Below are 18,217 nucleotides of genomic sequence, written 5' to 3'. Positions count from 1 at the left end.
TGCCAAAATGATGACGATCGTATAAACCTTGCTCTAGGAAAAAGAAGACACCGACTAGCTTTTCTACTTCTTTGTTGAGAGAGGCCGTTATTATTATTTACTACAGTTCAACGAAAAGGATTGTTCTTCCTATATCCCTGAGCTCTTCCATCCCTTATTACACGCTTTCCTTTGTACTCCCCCCCCCTTTTCTGCCCGCAAGTGGAGGATTCTGCGAGCTGCAGTTGGGAGCCTGAAGTATCACTGTCAACCCGGCGAGACCGTGCGTTTCCTCTTAGTTCTTTCTTCGCCGTCATGTGATCAGGTCCTCGCTCAGGCCCGGTTTCCCTCGCGCGGCCCTCTCGCGAGCGTTGATTTCCGCCGACCGGGCTCTGTGCGTGGTCGCTAGGAGCCGTAGGAAGGAAAACGCGCGCGCGCGCAGACCCTTTCCCCGAGGCCTGACGGGACCGAGAGAGGCCCTCCGCGCGTGAGGCCAAGGTGAGAGGGGCGGCCTTTCCTCGTCTCCCTCCGCTGTTGTGGGCCGAAGGGAAAGGGGTGAGGGCAGCCCTCGCCCGGAAGCTGCCCCTGCCCTGCCCGAGCGTTCGCCCTCTCTTTCTTCAGGCCTCTTCGGCACCTTCACTCTTCCCACTGGCTTGCGCCCACTGACTCCTGCCCTCCTTAGGCGCTCGCTCCTTAGCTGCACAGGGCCCAGTGTCTCTCCCCCACCGCACCCCCGTTCCCCAAACTCTGGTTGCCGTGCCTGTGTTTTGTTTAGGTCTAACAGCGCCCTGGATTCTGTGCAGTACACAGAAGTGCCCCCACCCCACCCCACCCCACCCCACCCCCCGTCGGTCAGAGGCTCAACTTTTTATCCCGAACTTTGCCCCCTCTATTAGCGCTTTCTCCACGGGCTCAGCTGATTCCCAAAGAAACTAAAGGCGCAATCCTGTGTATGCTTAGACAGAAATAAGTCCCACTACTTCCAGCATCCCCCAGGCATCTAACCCCCAGCCAGCTGGTTGGCCACTGTGTGAACAGAGTGCTGGACTAGATGGACCCTTGGTCTGATCCAGCAAGGGCTCTTCTTATGGGAATGCTGGGAATTGTAGGATTTATTTCTGTCGGATCATGCATAAGATTGCACCGTCCGTCTCTTTCCCTCGAATAATTCCCTTGATATTTTCCCTATCAAATCCAGTTTGTTCTTTTCACAAGGCTCACAGCATTCCATATTATTGTTGTTATTATTACATTTTACATACTGTCCATAAACCGAAGCTGTTGCTCCTTAAAAGAGACTTTCTTATTGTCTAGAATCTCTTGGATTCTAGTAATCTCTTGGAATTAGCTCCTTGTTGACAGCAACATCCATGTTCTTTACTCCTCACTATGTTCTTGGTGAAGCCCATAGGTCTGTTGCTACAGCTTGTCAGTTGTATTATTTATTTATTTATTTCATCTACCACCCCATAGCTGAAACTCTCTGGATGATTTACAAGAAGTTTATGAGCCTTTTCACTGCTTCTTAGTAGTTCAGCATTGTCCCATTTGCTTCTTTATATTGTTTTCTGATATCTGCATTGCTGGACTGAGTTTGGTGATGTGTAGTTAAGGATTTAATCAGTTTTGTGGTAGGTCCTCAACAGACTGCTCCTGTATTAGACTCATGATAATTGTGCTGAATGATGCTAAAGTCAGGTTGGATTTTTGTGTCTTGAAACAAAACGTGTTTGTGACATATGCACACGCATTGATAAAAGAGATAAATTTCAAGCCAAAAAGACATTGAATTAAAACCTCTTATGATGTGGTGAAGAGTTGATATAACTCAAAGCCTATAAAATTGCCTGTAGCAGAAATAGCACTGGGTCTTCACACTCTAATCCTGTGCACTTTAAATTTGGAGAAAGACCTGTTTATCTTCGGTGGAACATGCATCCAAAGTATATGTGTTTAGAATGGAGAGAACTATCTTCAGCTCCCAGCCCTAATTAAAATAGCAATAATACTAGAATACATATACCGATATTATTAGAGCATGCTTCAAAAACCAGCAGTCAGAACTTCATAAATAAAGTCTCCTCTTAAATAAGGCCCAATTCATATGTAATCAGAACAGGGTAGTTAGTACTTTTCCACAGTTATACTCCATTTTCACCCAGTAATGTTTGGATGAAGAATATGCCATCTAAACATTGCATCCCCAGAGAAATTAGGCTTTCAAGTTAGGGCACCAAGTCCATCCCTTTCACCAGCTGGTAGTGCTAGTCATTTTGACTTCTACTGATTCTATAACAACCATCTATAAAACATGCTGGAATGTCTAGGCAAGTAGAAAACTGTTTGCCTGGAAGCTAAAAGACACCAATATTGGTGGCAGGCAAATTCTCTGCCACCAAAATATTGGTGGCAGGCATTTTATATCCAAGGTACCATGAATGAGAAGACCCATGGGAGACCTGGAACAGGCTCAGAAGAAGAGTGAAAGGTTTGGGTAGGTTCATGTGGGAGAAGTCAGTCCTTCAAATAGCAGGGTCCAGGAGTTTGTTTCAGAGGCTGAGTTTGGACAACACGCTAATCAATGGTTTTCCATTTTGTTCCTATTACCCACCCCACCCCGGTTGATTAGTGTATCATCCGAACTCAGTCAGAGTCACCACTAATTAACTTCAGTCAGCATCTGTTTATGTAAAACAGCCTTCCCCAACCTGGTGCCCTCCAGGTGTTTGGGCCACAGTGTTCAGAATTCCTGAACATTGGCCATGGTGGCTGGGGCTGACATCCAAAACATCTAGAGGTTAGGGAATCAGGTTAGGGAGGGGGGAGTGATCTAAAACCAGTGAGAAAGGCAATCCAATTTGGTGTGTGATTTCTAACCTGTGTAGAACCAAGGTTCTAAATGGGAATTATGAGGGTAAGTAAAGAATATTTATTTATTTATTTACAACATTTTTATACTGCTCCATATCTAAAACAGATTCCACAGCAGTGAACATAAGATGGGGGGAGAGGACTGGAGGAGAATAGTACAGCAAGCAGCTGGGGATATTGAGAAAGTCAGGAACAGGATGGAAGGATGATCTGAATTTCTTGGTTTTCTCCCCCTAGTCCTTTGTAACTCCAGCTAGAAATGAAATGTTTTGACCAATTGGGGAAATGGATTATATTTATAACTGGGACTTGAGAGGAAATAAGATTTAGTTAGGGAAGCCTTCCCCAAATGCTTCTTGTGTGGGTGAAAATATGGAATGTGACGCTGCAAGCTGGGGCATAGTGGAGAGAGGCTGAAATGAAGGAAGCCCGAAAGAACATTAACATCCTGTACAAAAGGGAAGCCGTCATCCTAGTTAGCGTCTTCACTGCCCTCTCACCAGTCTTTGGCGCAGGAGTAGGTAGGCCTTTTCCACTCAAGCGCTACGTTCCCTCTGAAGGAATTTGTTGGGGACCTCATGCACGTGGTAAACAGGTGTAGCCATACTGCTCTTCCAAGATAAATCCTTGTTTATCTCTCTTTTCTTTCTCAAGAGAAAGTGCTCTTCTCTCCTTGCTCAAGCAGCAGAGGTGCCGCATGTTGCAAGAAATGCAGGCAAGAGCTTTGTGTTGCCCACTCCTGCTTTAGTATTTGCTGTGAAGTTTTAAAATGAATACAAATCTCGTGTTATTACGCCATGAGTCTCTACTGTAGTTTTGACAAGCAGCTCAGAAAGAAACTGTCCTGCCAGCTAACCTACAATCAATAGCAACCAAGCAGATGATATTGTGTGTAGCAGTTCCAACGCCATAAAATTCAGATCTTTATAGATCAAGGAGTTCTCTATACTCTCTGTCCTTAATAGTAAAAGGCAGATACACCAATGTTTCTGCAGGGCTGAAGGCAGAAAGGGGGGGGTCTTGGTTTCTTGCAAAATATGTACTTTGTACATTACTGTACATGTTTTGTACATATACTGTATGAAAAGGGTTTTGCAGACACCAATTTAGGGAATAAATCGTTTGTAAGCTTTGTTTCATTATTTATTGCAGAGTGGGAAGAAGGGATTGAGTGACCCCTTGAAGTGATGGGAGCCTCCACTGTCTCTTTAATCTTAGAGTCTTTGCATAAGGCATGGGCCTAACTTAATAAATCTGTAGACATCTTTTTCTAGTACTACCCTGAGACGGAAGCAAATTGCAGCCTTCCATTGACCACAAAATCTTTTCCTCCATTACATTTCTTGTTGTTTACACATAACTCTTCAGTCTGATATTAATTTGAAAACCAGCACATCATATTATGAATTTTGTTTGACCCAAGTAAAGGTGTGGGTTGTGGGTTTTTTTGCTCTTTCTGTTTGGATTTTTAATATGGATCTATATGTTTAACAATATTTGATCTAGTTTGGCTGAAAGATTCACCAAACACATGATAAGTAGCCATGTCAGTACTATACTTCTTTTGGGGGCTGATAGCAAAAGAGGAGCTTCCCTCATTAGCTACTTATCCCACATGATTCTGTTGTTGTAACATTGACAAGCAATAAGGAGACCAATCATGGGGAATAGGCTGCCTTATAACTTGATTACTGTTAATGTGGTCTGGGTGGAACTGCCATAAAATACTGTTTGGAAGCTCCAGTTAGTGCACAGTGGGGACTTTCAAGCTTTCGACAAGGCAAATGGCAGAGATATTGATGATGTTGCCCTGGCTGCTCATTTGTTTTCAAGAAACAATTGAAGGTGCTGCTGGTTTTGACTTTTCTCATACGAGCTTCCCTAGTCACAAATGTCTTTGCGGATTTGCTTCATGATACATGACTTCTGTATCAGAGATTATTGGTTGCTCGCATGAAGTATGTCTTTCAACTTGCTTCATAAAACCCACTGAGGATAGACAGCCCTCTTGACCTTTAGGAAACTATTCAAGGCAGGTATAATTCCATGCTTTTAATTGATGATGGGATTTCCAGCTGCTGGGTTATTGTTTTTATTGATAATGTTTTACATTGATGCTTAAAATATTTACATTTTTGTGAGCTTTTGTGAGTACAGGGACAAGGGCTAAAATGAATACCTATGCCCAATTGGGAAAATGTTGTTGTGATCTAATATTTTTAAGATTAGTATTTATGACAAGAATATTAGTATTTATGACAAGAATCAGAGATATTACGCAATTAACCTGTTGTGAGGTCTTGTCTACACTAGGCTCAATAATTCACATATTTAATTTTAGGTTGCTCTTTCAAGCTGGCTGTGGTGTCCTGTAAAGTTCACTAGCTATATAGATTGATGTAGTCAACTTAATAATTTATTGTCATTTTATCTAATGAGTTGAAATGCAGAGTACTAGAGACTTGTGGTACAAATCTTAATGGCTGAATACATTTGCCTTTTAAGTCCTATATGACCATTTAATTTTACAAAACAATTTTCCAAACAGACTGTTAACTTCCAATTTGTAATTTTTCCCCCTTGCAGATGTCAGAAGACCTTGCAAAGCAGTTAGCTAGCTATAAAGCTCAGCTCCAGCAAGTTGAAGCTGCATTGACAGGAAATGGAGATAATGAAGATTTGCTAAAACTCAAAAAAGATTTGCAGGTGAGAATTAGAAAGAGATAACTTTGTAGGTTAAATGTTTTCTTGCATAGAGGAAATTATTTTATACATTGTCAGGATTGGCAAAGTATTTACCTTGGAGATATTGACTAGGGCTATTCTGAATGTTGCCCCATATACATTTATGGAGTGAACATTTTTCTTAAGGGACTGAAATGGCTTTCAAAGAACTAGAGCTGTCATCTGATTAAAGAAACCTTAGTCATGTGAGCTTATGCACATTAGTAAAAACAATATTCTGAAGCAAAAAGCATGCTACTTTGTTTTTGGTTTATCCATGTGTGTATTGTAGGAGGTATTTAGCCACAAGGAGCTGTCGTAAGTGCTGGCTGCCATTTTGAATATGCAAGCTCCGGGTGGCAGTTATTGAAGGAGAGGCAACTCTTGCATAACCCTAAAATAGACTGGCTTATTTGAGGTTTTGCACAATACAACAAGCTATGGCAACCCCCTAATCAGGGCTTGAATATTCATAATGATGGACGGCATGCACCACCGTGCCCCAAAGGTTAGTTAGCCCACAGTAGGTTGTTGGATTGTCTGTACTAGGTCATCATCTTAGAAAAGACATTGTCTCCTGTGTGTGAGAATACGGGGAATGCCTTTTCAAAGAATACTTTCTGCAGTTTTTATAAGTGCATGCACAACTAATTAGTTGATTCATAATTTTTTTAGTTGATTCATAATCTTTTTAGTTGATTCATAATCAATCTAAAATATTACTTGCTAAAATACTGCAGGTCTATAAACAAATCAAAAGTTTGTTGCCTTTCTTAAGCAGACAAAGTTCTTGCAAACTGAGGAGAGGAGGTGATTGCTTTGGGCAGTACTTTCTTTAAAGTGGCAATTTGCAAGTGCTTTGCCCCCCCAAAAGGGAAGGAGATCATAATGCAGATATTTCTCTTGAAGTAGCAAAACGCCACTTCAAAGGAGGTGATCTGCAGTGCGATTGATGTTTGAACATTGCACTCGTAATAAAATCAAGAGTATTTGTCCCAAGTTCATGAAATTTTGCACAGTCTGTGTCATGCTAGAAAAGAGCCACCAACACCCAGTTTTTTCTCTCCTTTTGTTGGTTTAGATAGTATCAAAACATCAGGAAAATAGCTGTTTGACATCTGTAAAATTGTTGTGGAATCTTGTTATTTTGTCTTTGCTATATCATCAATAGAACTATTTAACATGCCAGTGTATGTAGTATAAAAACTAGAAGTTGTAAATAGTTGTTCTAATATCAGATGCTTCTTTACCTTTAAATCTTTCATGGTTTGATTACAAAATTATGCATGTATTTCAGTTTTAATGGAGATCTAGTGATTTTGGCTGTCATTTTAGATTTTGAAATCTCCATTTTCTCAGTATTGCAGTGTCACAGAAGGTTGGTTTATACACCAAACTATGCATCCACTAATGTTCTATTACTAACACAATTGGTTTCATAACACATTTTGTATAGATTTTGCTTGGTTTCCTGAAATAACTTTCAGTTAGCTGTTATTTTGGATTTTTTCACTTAGGTTTATAAAAGTCCTAAGAATTAGGGTTGGCTTGCCTTCAAAATTTCAGAGAAATTAGTTAAACAGTGTGGCTGTAAGAGCAAGTTTATGCTGGTATATATATTAAGATGATATGTTTTAAAATTGTTTTTCTCTATGAATTTAAATGCATATTTATATTGCACATCAATTTTGCAATGAGTATAGGAAAACCCTTTTTGTAAATGTAAGAAGTTGGTGTTAGCCATCCTGGCTGCCACCCTTATTTTTAGTGTTAAAGCTAAAGTGTATCACTAGTATGGATGGTGAGAAATTTGCTCTGTTGTGTTTTTTCTGGATTTACTTGATTTATAGCTCCCAGAACTGAATGCAAACCTGAACACAATCCATACATTTCCGAGCTTCTGATACTTTTGTGAAGCTACAAAAATGTGTCTGACAACATATGTACATTTGAAAGTCATGCAAAGAAAGCTGTGTAAATCTCTAAAATGTGTATATACATGTTTTAGTCAATGGGTGCATGCTTACAAAAATGTGTACACACAAACAAAAATAACACATTTCTTGTCGGGGGGGGCGGGGATTTGGATGGAACCGGCTTGGGAAAATGAGAACTTCAACAAAACTGATTTTAACAGATTACTCATTCCTAATCACTAAATCCAGATAGACTGGGATTCAGCAGATTGAAAAGACATAAACACTCAAGCAAACAAATTCCCCTCAAATATCCTCAAAATGGGAAATAAGTATAAGACAGGGAGGGAGTTTGAACATTACTTTACTCTGCATGCCATTTGAAATATTTCATATGTGTGGGGTCCCTTTTCCAGAGGGGGAGGAAAGTCACAATTTGGTTTTAGACACATACTCAAATTCAGATTGCATAAAATACATTCAGAGGCTAAATTCCTTAAGTTTGGTAAAAATTAAAAAAAAACTGCTGAGCATATTTTTATGTGCTTCAATTATGAACATTTAAAATGGGCAGTATCTAATGCTGCCTTTGTGCAGGGCCCACCTCCATTTTCATTCTCTGCAAAGCCTGCCCTGCCGATTCCATTCCACAAGCGGCACCCACTGCTTGTGTAATGGAGATTTAGTGCTTCTGGGGACAAGCCCTGAAGCAAATGGAAACGGTCATTTCTGGGATGAAGCAGGCTGGCAGAGCTCCTTACTGTATGTGAGCTCACTGGCCGGTCCCATTCCAGAAACGAACTTTCCACTTGTTTTGAGTTGCCTCCGGAAGTGCTGAATCTCCATTTCACAAGTGGTGGATGCTGCTTGTGGAACAAAATCAGCACATCTGGTTCCATGCAGGCAGTGTGTGTTCATCTGAATTTTACATTTTTAAAAGTCTTAAAATATTTATTGTTGTTTATTCGTTCAGTCGCTTCTGACTCTTCGTGACTTCATGGACCAGCCCACGCCAGAGCTTTCTGTCGGCTGTCGCCACCCCCAGCTTCCCCAAGGTCAAGTCTGTCACCTCCAGAATATCATCCATCCATCTTGCCCTTGGTCGGCCCCTCTTCCTTTTGCCTTCCACTTTCCCTAGCATCAGCCTCTTCTCCAGGGTATCCTGTCTTCTCATTATGTGGCCAAAGTACTTCAGTTTTGCCTTTAATACCATTCCCTCAAGTGAGCAGTCTGGCTTTATTTCCTGGAGTATGGACTGGTTTGATCTTCTTGCAGTCCAAGGCACTCTCAGAATTTTCCTCCAACACCACAGTTCAAAAGCATCTATCTTCCTTCGCTCAGCCTTCCTTATGGACCAGCTCTCGAAATAAATACAATTTAGAATACTACTTAGTAATGAAGTATTGCTGTCTTTATATAATCAGAATCAAGTATGCCTAATAGGCACTTAACAAAAGCTATCAATGGTTCTTGTTTTCTGTCTCTTACACCGACAGCATATTGCAAAGGGTTTTGTCATATGGTCTGTTTGCTCACTCATGTTTTCTTTGCCATTTCTGCATCTAAGCGCAGCCTTTTACAAGTTTAGTGTTTGGCTGCCAAAATCTGAGGACAAAAGACCAGTCTGTCTCATCAGTTTTGAAAGGTGCATATATATTAAATTATTCCTTTTCTTGTTAAAAATTGTTCTATTTTTATGCCACTTTCTGGACAAATATTGTCTCCCAAAGCAGTTCACGTAAGTTACAAATTTCTGTGTTTGTGGCAAGTTCTGTACCTAAATCAAAATAAGACACAGGCCCTGTCCTCACGCTTTCAGACCAAAATGGTAAGAGACACGGGAAAGGGAAAGGTAGAAGAGTGTGATCAGTTTGATAATGACAAAACAAAATTGTGAGTTATAAACACAGATTTGTGTACAGTTGCAGCCAGGCTGATCTTCCATTGCTGGTATTCTTGCTTGGATAGAAATGGTGCTACCTGGTGGACTTTAGTTTTCTGGTTAGTAGCAGAGGCCAGACTGTCCTTCAGCTTCTGCAGTCCTAGAGCAGCTAGCAGCTGAAGCAAAGATCTTTCTTGCGGGGAGGAGGAAAATTAGCTTTCTGCAGCTGACTGATCTTTGGCTGATGGCAGAGGCCACGCTGGTCTTCCAGCTTGCTGTGGTAGTTTTCCTGAGAAGCCTTCCAGTGATCCTTGCGCCTTTGACCACAGTGTCCTTCCCCTTACGCTTGCAGTTACAAGGCAGCTATAAATATATTATCAGCTATAAGTAACAAAATACATATGTAGAAACTGTTAACCCCCTGCTTACATACATCTTATATAGAAAATTGTCATTTTCTATATGTGTGCAAAATCTGCATCTGGTTTGTGTATTTTATATCGGAGTATTCACCCCAGAGTACAGTTTCACAATATTCAAACAGCACAGTTAATTAGCCAAGAAAATGATTTCTTTCACTAGCTAATGCATGCATTCTGACTGTGAGGGTTTTTTCCTTTTGAAATGTTGATAGGGGAACGGCGTCATTAATGATGGACACATTCCTCTGTGATGTGTTAAAACATTTAAGGGTCCAGTCCTATGCATGTTTAGACAGATGAAAGTCCTACAACTTCCTGTATACCCCAGCCAGCCATGCTCTGTCTAAACATGCATAGGATTTCCCCCCCCCACAACTATATATATATATATATATGAATATGAATTTTAAATGCTCAGTAAATGCCCGCTTTACTAGAGAAGGGTGAGCACCAGCAAGTCTACCGATTTCCAATGCAGCAGTTGCCTGCCCTTTCCAGCTCTCTACATTTTAGCTTTTGCCTATGTTAAAATTGTCTTTGCCCTTCTGCATTGCTTGAATGCACAAACATAAACATTATGATTAATAGAGGTGGTGGCAGATATCAGTGAATGAAGATTCCCCTGCCACATTGCTGTTTCCCCACTAACCCCACTCCCACTGTGTTACATGGGACGAGATACGGTGCTATGGGTGCCAGCTCAGTGTTATGAGTTTCTTGCTCAGAAAACAAACAAGCAGGAAAGACTGTTAGGGAAGATTTCAAGCGTTGTTCAGTATGCTATTATTTATGACACTACCACAATTGGTAAATAGTATTCATGAATGGGGAGAGACTTAAACAGTGTTTGAAGCCTTGCTCTTTTTCATCCCCCAGGAAGTTATAGAATTAACCAAAGACCTTCTTTCAACACAACCTTCAGAAACTCTTGCAAGTTCTGACAGTTCTGCTTCTGCTCTCCCCAGTCACACTTGGAAGGTTGGAGACAGATGTATGGCAATATGGAGTGAAGATGGACAGTAAGTGTAGAAAACAAACTTCTGTAAAAGTTACATGAAATAATACAATTACATGGTAAGATGCTTCATTTTGGCTTATACTTTACCCACCTCCATCCTAGTGAGGACCAACTTGATGAAAATGACAGATAGAAGGATTTTGGATGTCACAGGGAGAAAACATATATTAAAACACAAAGGAAGTTACTTGAGAGTAAGGTTACTTGATTTAACTATCTGTAGTTTTGTTGTAGAATATAGGATAGTCTTATAGCATTGTATACCACCTTAAACAAATTTCACATGCAATAACCAGAACTAAATTATCTTATGCTCTGCTCAGATGACACCTTAAACCATAGTGGTTAAGGCTTTTTTGTTAACAAAAAGCCTTAACCACCATCGTTTAAGGGTCTTCTGAACAGGGCCTATATATATAAAATTCAAAGTAAGGAGTTAGTTGGTCATCTCTTTTTTGACTGCCTTCCTGTTGACCAATTCTCATGAAATATATTTAATTGGAAAGTTCTTGATGTGCATATTCCACGAATAACATCAGTTTTCACTATAGTTCAAACTTGGGTGTTTATTTATGTCCGCAAAGCTTTTTTTCTTTAAATATAATAATGTAATATAAAGTTTTATTTTTAATATCAACAATGTCAAGTATAAGTAAACAAATTATAGTATATAATATATGTGCACATATATATATATATATATATATATATATATCATAATTAATTGCAAATTGGAGCAAAATATAATCTAAACACAAAAAAGTCTCTACAACTTTATAAGCACAGGTGCAGGCCAAAGTACAATGATACGCCAATAACATACAGACTGTAGACAAATCATGAAGGCATTAAGAGACACCAACAGTTAAAAATAACCAAGTCAAAGTTTAGTTATTGCCAAGAAAATAAGTCTCTAGCTGTTAAACTTAAGAAAATGACATTTAAAAGTCTCTGTACACATTTAATTAAGTTAAACCTTTTGTTTAACTTAACTCTGTTAAGTTAAGTTAACAGAGTCTTTTGTTTAACTCTGTAAACTGTGTTCACAGGGAACCAATTTGTGACAAAATAACTAAAATGTGGTGGATATGCATTTCATTACAAATTTGGAAAAAAATAGGAATGTAGTTTGTTGCAAAAACTGGAGTTTTGTTGGGATTATAGTATCATAGACCACACATTGTTAAATGCTTTCCTACATACATTCTTCCAGTGTTGAGTATTTCATTGCTTGGTTTTAAAGAGATTTGGTAAGGGTAGTGGATATCTAGTGATGTGGGTTTTCCAGAAAAGTTTGAACTGGAAAATATTCCTATGCAAATTAATTTGCGTAGGGTAATTTGCATTGAAAAAAATTCTGCTGCTCCAAAGCGTGATCTAATTTAGTGTGTTTGTTCACTAAATACAAGTAGTAGAATAAAGCTTTAAACACACACACACAACCATGTAATTTTTTTGTACCAATACAATAAGAACATAAGTGCCATGCTGGATTAGACCGAGAGTCCATCTAGTCCAGCACTCTGTTCACACAGTTGCCAACCAGCTGTTGACCATGGACCAACAAAGCAGAACATGGTGCAACAGCACCCTCCCACCCATGTTCCCCAGCAACTGGTGCACACAGGCCTCGGATACTACAGTGCAATTATTTGAAGTGGGGGTAGGGGATTAATTAATCACTTGATGTGATTTAAATGTTATAGACATTTTTTATTGGAACACTTGTAAAAATGTGAAGACATTAGCATGTACGCCCCTTGCATTATTTAAATGTAAGTGGGGAAAAAGAGCTACAGAAAACTGCTAAAACACTAATAAATTTTAGCAACTCAAAGAACTGTGCATTATACAGTGATAACCACTCATCTTCAATTTTGAAATGCTAAAGCTTCAGTTGGCATCCAGCCATTGTTACTAACAAACTTATGAAACTGATTTTTTTTCCATGGAAAAGTTAAGTACTGTCCATATCACTGTACATGTCTACTTAAAAGTAAAGACCCATTGAATTTAGTGGGGCTTACTTCATGATAAGCGGGTGTAGGATTGAAACCTGAATGACTCTCTTGTTGGGAAAACTTGGTGAAAATGGAGGGGAAAAATCCTTGGAATTCAGTTAATTACATTAGTCTTACAGAAAAAGACCAAAAACCTTTATGATTAAAAGTATGATTTCAGATTCCTTGGTTAATGAGCTCCTGAGCCTTAAGAGACACTAATTTGTCTGACTAAAATGCTAAGCTCCTGACTTGACTTTTGAATCAAAAAGAACCTATGTCTGAGTCCTATTTTAAATGCTAATCCAGAATTAAGCAGAAATGTCCCAAAGCTTAATATTAATCACTGCAAGTGCAAGTTTTGTAGGGTTGAGTTTTAAACCTTTACTCACATGCTTACAGCCATGATATCTTTACAGGTGTTATGAAGCTGAAATTGAAGAAATTGATGAAGAGAACGGTACGGCTGCAGTCACCTTTTCGGGATATGGCAATGCTGAAGTAACCCCCCTGCTCAATCTGAAGCCTGTGGAAGAGGGAAGGAAAGCAAAGGAAGACAGTGGCAACAAACCAATGTCCAAGTAAGTGTCTGGAATAGTTTTCAGTGTTTGCTAACTAAAGAAAATGCTGTACTCAGGCTACCATTGCTGATTATCTTCCTCAAAGGTGATTTTACAGCAAGAAAAGTCTTGCAAGTCAACACTATTCTTATATTTTATTGAGTCATACTCTGCATAGTTACCACAGAATTTATAAAGAGATGATGCAATGAGGCTTAGGGTATTCACTTAGCTGTCCAACTTTTAGGAGCCCAGCCTGGGGAAGTCTGTTTAACTTGATTTTCAGCCATCCCAGGATGGAACTGGTACTGTGAACATGTAGCAGCTAAATAGTGGAGTGGGATTATGATAAAAGCATGTACCATGCTTTGTGTTCTTAACTTTAATGCTTGATCAGCATCTTGCTGAGATTGGTTAGGAACAGTCACTCCATGTTTTCCCAAAGTGACTGCTGTGGGCCTGTTAAGTAGCGTGTTTCTCTTGGGACAAATTCTGTGCTCTAGAGTTGCTGTGTGTTTAGCAAGAGGTTAACCAGTTTCAACTGACTTCTGAAAGAGAGTCTTTGTTCTTAGTAGTGCGTGAAAATAGGATTGCTGTGCTTTATTGAAACTTGCAATGCACAGATTGCTTTACAGAAGGAATGACAGCACTTTCTACAGCTGGAGAATGAAATGGGCCTGGACAGCTGAAGCCCCATTGTACTGAGAGTTTATCTTTACATTCACCTAGTTCAAGGTGAGACTCTCTTAATCAGTGTATCCTTGCTTTTGTCTACATGTTCTGAGAGCAATAGTAAAGTTTAAGCAAAGGTGATCCTGGGTAATAAAGTACATGAGTAACCTTCAGTGCCATTTCTCTTTTAGGAAAGAAATGATTGCTCAGCAGCGAGAATATAAAAAGAAGAAAGCTTTGAAAAAGGCTCAGCGAATCAAAGAACTAGAGCAGGAACGAGAGGATCAGAAAGTCAAATGGCAGCAGTTCAACAACAGAGCATATTCAAAAAACAAAAAAGGCCAGGTTTGTGTATGCTGTGTGTTAGTATTTTGCAAGTATAGATTTGTTGCTATAGCAGATCTATGAAACTGTAGAGCACTATTGGAATAACCCGAAAAAGAAATAGAAAGAATATTGTAGGCAAAGCCATTTCTATATTTTAGAAATAATGTGAGGAATAATTTCTTAGCAGGCTTCCCCAACCTTATGCCCACCAGATGTGTTGGACTGCCACTCCCAAAATTCCCAGCCAGCATGGTCAAGGGCTGGGAATTATGGGAGTTGCAGTTGAGCACTTCTGGAGTGCACCAGGATGGGGAAAGCTGTTTATAGGCTTGGGTCCAGACTTCATTATAATTAAGTATTTAATTGAAATCAGTGGAACTTAAATCCCACTGGCTTCAATAGGTCTGCTCTAAGTATGACTAAGGGTGTAATCCTATGCGTGTAACTACTCCCATGCTGCCCAGGGAATACTGGGAGCTGAAGGCCTTTTTGTTTTTGTTTAAACATGCATTGGATTACGCCCTGCGTTTGAATCCAAGCCAGAGTATTTTTAACACTTCCTTAAATCTTAGTTACTTGTCTTTGTCTTTGGGAATGGAGGGATGAGATAAACTAGTAATAAAGTTGATAGTTCATGGTTGTAAAACTTTGGGCATATTCGTTCATACTATGATGGTTTCATGCTATTATAATGTACACAGTGCAAAATAGCAATTTGCATGCCTCATTGTTAGGGCTTGTTAGTGTGATTTTCATACGGTAATGTGATCTAAGATGCAGTAAAGTATGATTTAATCACCATATATTCTGAAATCAAGCCAAATATGATAGAATTTGTATGATAAAGCAACCTTATTACTGTTTTTATCATGGATAAAAAAATGACATTTCAATCATTTCCTCGCCCTTGTAGTGTTAGTACTTCTTGTGATTTGCTGAAATTTGAAAATTGCAACAATTGGTGCTTTTAATTTTTTCCACAGGTAAAGCGAAGCATCTTTGCTTCTCCTGAGAGTGTAACAGGGAAAGTTGGAGTTGGGACGTGTGGAATTGCAGACAAGCCCATGACACAGTACCAAGATACATCCAAGTACAATGTCAGACATTTGATGCCCCAGTAATAGAGGGGTGAAATGACTAAACATCACCTCTGCAGGGCTTTACATTTATCTTTTTATTGTTATATTTTTCTAAAAGTAAACTATTGGTGCATAGTGAAAATGGTTGTTGCCATCAGTTGGCTTATGCTGGTACAAGCCTTAAGTAAAACAATAGATGTTTAGATGACCCCTTTACTGTTCTAAAATGAAACTTGCATAAATATGCACAAGTCAGACTGTTGAGGAAGTGCCCTTTGCAGTATCCTGAAGTCTCTCTTCTGTAGTGTCCTCATGGGGAATGAAACAAATGATTGTGTAATAAAACAGCCACCCTAGCTATCTTGCTCTTTCTTATGTGCTTTCAGTCCTGTCATCTTGCAGGGACAAACGTCGAGCGCTTTTTATCTCTGGAGAGCTAGTTCAGGTGAGAGATTTACCTGCATTTCATCCTAGTTTGAATTGAAGATGAAATGTTAATTGAGAACAGCCTGAGTGTATTACTGTTTCCCAGACCTTTCCAGAATCAGTGCTTGGCCTGGCGGATTACACCACCCTAAACCCAGGTTGGGAGAAAGGGGAGGAATGCCTGCTTTCTTGGCTTGCACCAGCCAAGGAAGCAGACATATACTACTATATACTGGACCATATACTCTTCAGTTAAGGATGATTCATGAGCCAGACTGTGCTGGTCAGGAAATGTTAAAATCTTTCCTCTGAATTAGCAAAATCAGGGATAGACAAAGTTTAGCCACAATTCATGCTTGGCATTGACTCTACTGCTCCCCTGAGGTTAAGGGACTTGGCCTTGGCACTGATGTGGTGCTCAATTCCATAAGTATTTTGAGGCTCTGTGTGTCTGCAGGGGTGTGCCTTTGTTCTCCCTCCCCTCCTTCTCCAAGCCTGGATAAAGGTACAATGGGAGCTCATCTTTGTCACACTGAGCCTCAGAGTGGTTTGGAGAGTAAGAAGTGTATCACTGTTTCCCAAGCCTTTCTAAAATTTGTGCATGGTCTGGGAGAATTCTCCACTCTAACCACAGTTTGGGAAAAAGGTGAAGGAATCTTCCAGATCTCTTGGGATTTTGAAAAGATTGGAAAGCAGCACGATGTCTTGCTGCTTTTCAAGGCTTCTCATGATGGAAACAGATTCCCACCCACCCTCTTTGGAGGCTGGCAAAGCGCTGGGGAAATACAGCTGAATTCAGCATAAGATCTTGGCGATTCCTATAGTTCATGAGAAGGGTGCGGCTTGTGGCAGGCTGGAAAGTGTTTTTGTGGACCGCTGAGCAGAATGCATTTGATTGGACACTCCACAGCAGGTGTAGGCAATGTACTGCCCTTCAGAGATTTTGGACGACAGCTTGCATAATCTCTAACCATTGATATTTTGGCTGGGGCTGATGGGAGCTGTAGCCCAAAAGCTTTTGAGGGCACCAGGTCTGCAACATGAGTGGGGAAACTGTGGCCCTCTACATGTAGTTGGACTGCTGGCTAGGGCTGGTTGGATTTTGATTCCAGAGACAAGTTCTGGTCCACAGGATATATCCATGGGCTGAGTAAGATTTAGATTAGCACTTTAAAATTTGGGAGAGTCATATGCTACACTCAGAAGTTCTTTTTTTGACTGGAGAATTGGTGAGTTCTTTGATGCATTTGCGTTACTGATAAGTATATAGCAAATCACCCAGAGTGCGTGGAATAAATTTTATGTCTTATCCAGCTATTTAACTGCAACAGGAGGTTCCTCTCATAAGAATGCCTAACTTCAACTACATTAGTATTGCTGGGCCATCTTGATTTTATTTGGGAAACCATGTGTAAAAGTTCTGGCCTTTTTGTATCTCGTGGATGCAATTGCTTCCCTTTGCCATATGTATTGCTTAGGGTAGTAGTGCCATCTCTCAATCTTGAAATGTGTTTGAAGCAAAAAGTTAATGTATAGCCCTGTATACAGTGTAGATAATTATTTTTGTAAAATATGGTGTTAAGTTAATGAACAAGACTGGATTTAGTTATTTCTCCTACTAAATAATTCAAGAGTAATTCTTGCTCATTAATCTGAACTCCATTTGCCATGTATATTATGTTGTAGTTCCTTTTTGTAATTTGTTTTCTGAATTAAACCGAGATCAGGTACCATCAGCATTTGCTGATGCACTGATTAGTGAAAATGTCTGTCAGTTTACCTGAGTCTAAAATCCATATCTAGTAATTTAGAAGCCATCCGTAGAGAGAGGTTCTTCCTGTCAACAGAAGGAGGAGGTAATTTTTATGACTGTGTTGATTTCAGTTTTGTATGTTTAACTTTTATTAAAATAAAATGTTCAAAATCCTTTGGCTATGTCCCCTCAAATTTTAAAATGTGAAAGATTTGTAAAGATCTGATATGAAATGACACAATACTGTCAAAAAATAATGGGAGCTATAGGAAACAAGGAAAAACAGGCTGTGTGGTTTAAAAGTGAAAGTATTATTGAAAAAACTTATTACTTGGTCAAACTTGGCTATAGGGGTATCACACTTTCATTTAGAATTATTGCTGTTAAGCTGTCAGAAAATTAAGCATATCAAGGCAGAATCTTCAGTTGTCCTGGAAATAGTTCGGCTGTATTCTGAATCTCTGGGTCCAGAGCAAACAAAACTGCTAGAGCAATCTTGTATTCAGTCATATTTTGTGATTGGATTAGCTTCCTTATCGGGAAAGAGTTTGACCTGAATTCAGTAGGAAGATCCAAAGAAATATACAA

General features: G+C 39.6%; 1 protein-coding gene across 1 annotated transcript; it reads left to right on the top strand.

The window, feature by feature from the left end:
- Positions 1–358: 358 nt before the first annotated feature.
- On the top strand, positions 359–17,805 carry SMNDC1 (survival motor neuron domain containing 1). The gene is made up of 6 exons (XM_063132638.1): positions 359–477; positions 5,437–5,556; positions 10,671–10,813; positions 13,232–13,393; positions 14,236–14,389; positions 15,355–17,805. Exons 2-6 carry the CDS (start codon positions 5,437–5,439, stop codon positions 15,490–15,492), a joined length of 717 nt encoding a protein of 238 aa, XP_062988708.1. The 5' UTR covers positions 359–477; the 3' UTR covers positions 15,493–17,805.
- The last annotated feature ends 412 nt before the right edge of the window (positions 17,806–18,217 follow it).

This window comes from Elgaria multicarinata, chromosome 8 (genome assembly GCF_023053635.1).
Source record: "Elgaria multicarinata webbii isolate HBS135686 ecotype San Diego chromosome 8, rElgMul1.1.pri, whole genome shotgun sequence".
Taxonomy (NCBI): Eukaryota; Metazoa; Chordata; class Lepidosauria; order Squamata; family Anguidae; genus Elgaria; species Elgaria multicarinata.
The sequence above is the reverse complement of the archived record's forward strand: the minus strand, read 5'-3'. Positions and strand labels throughout refer to the sequence as shown.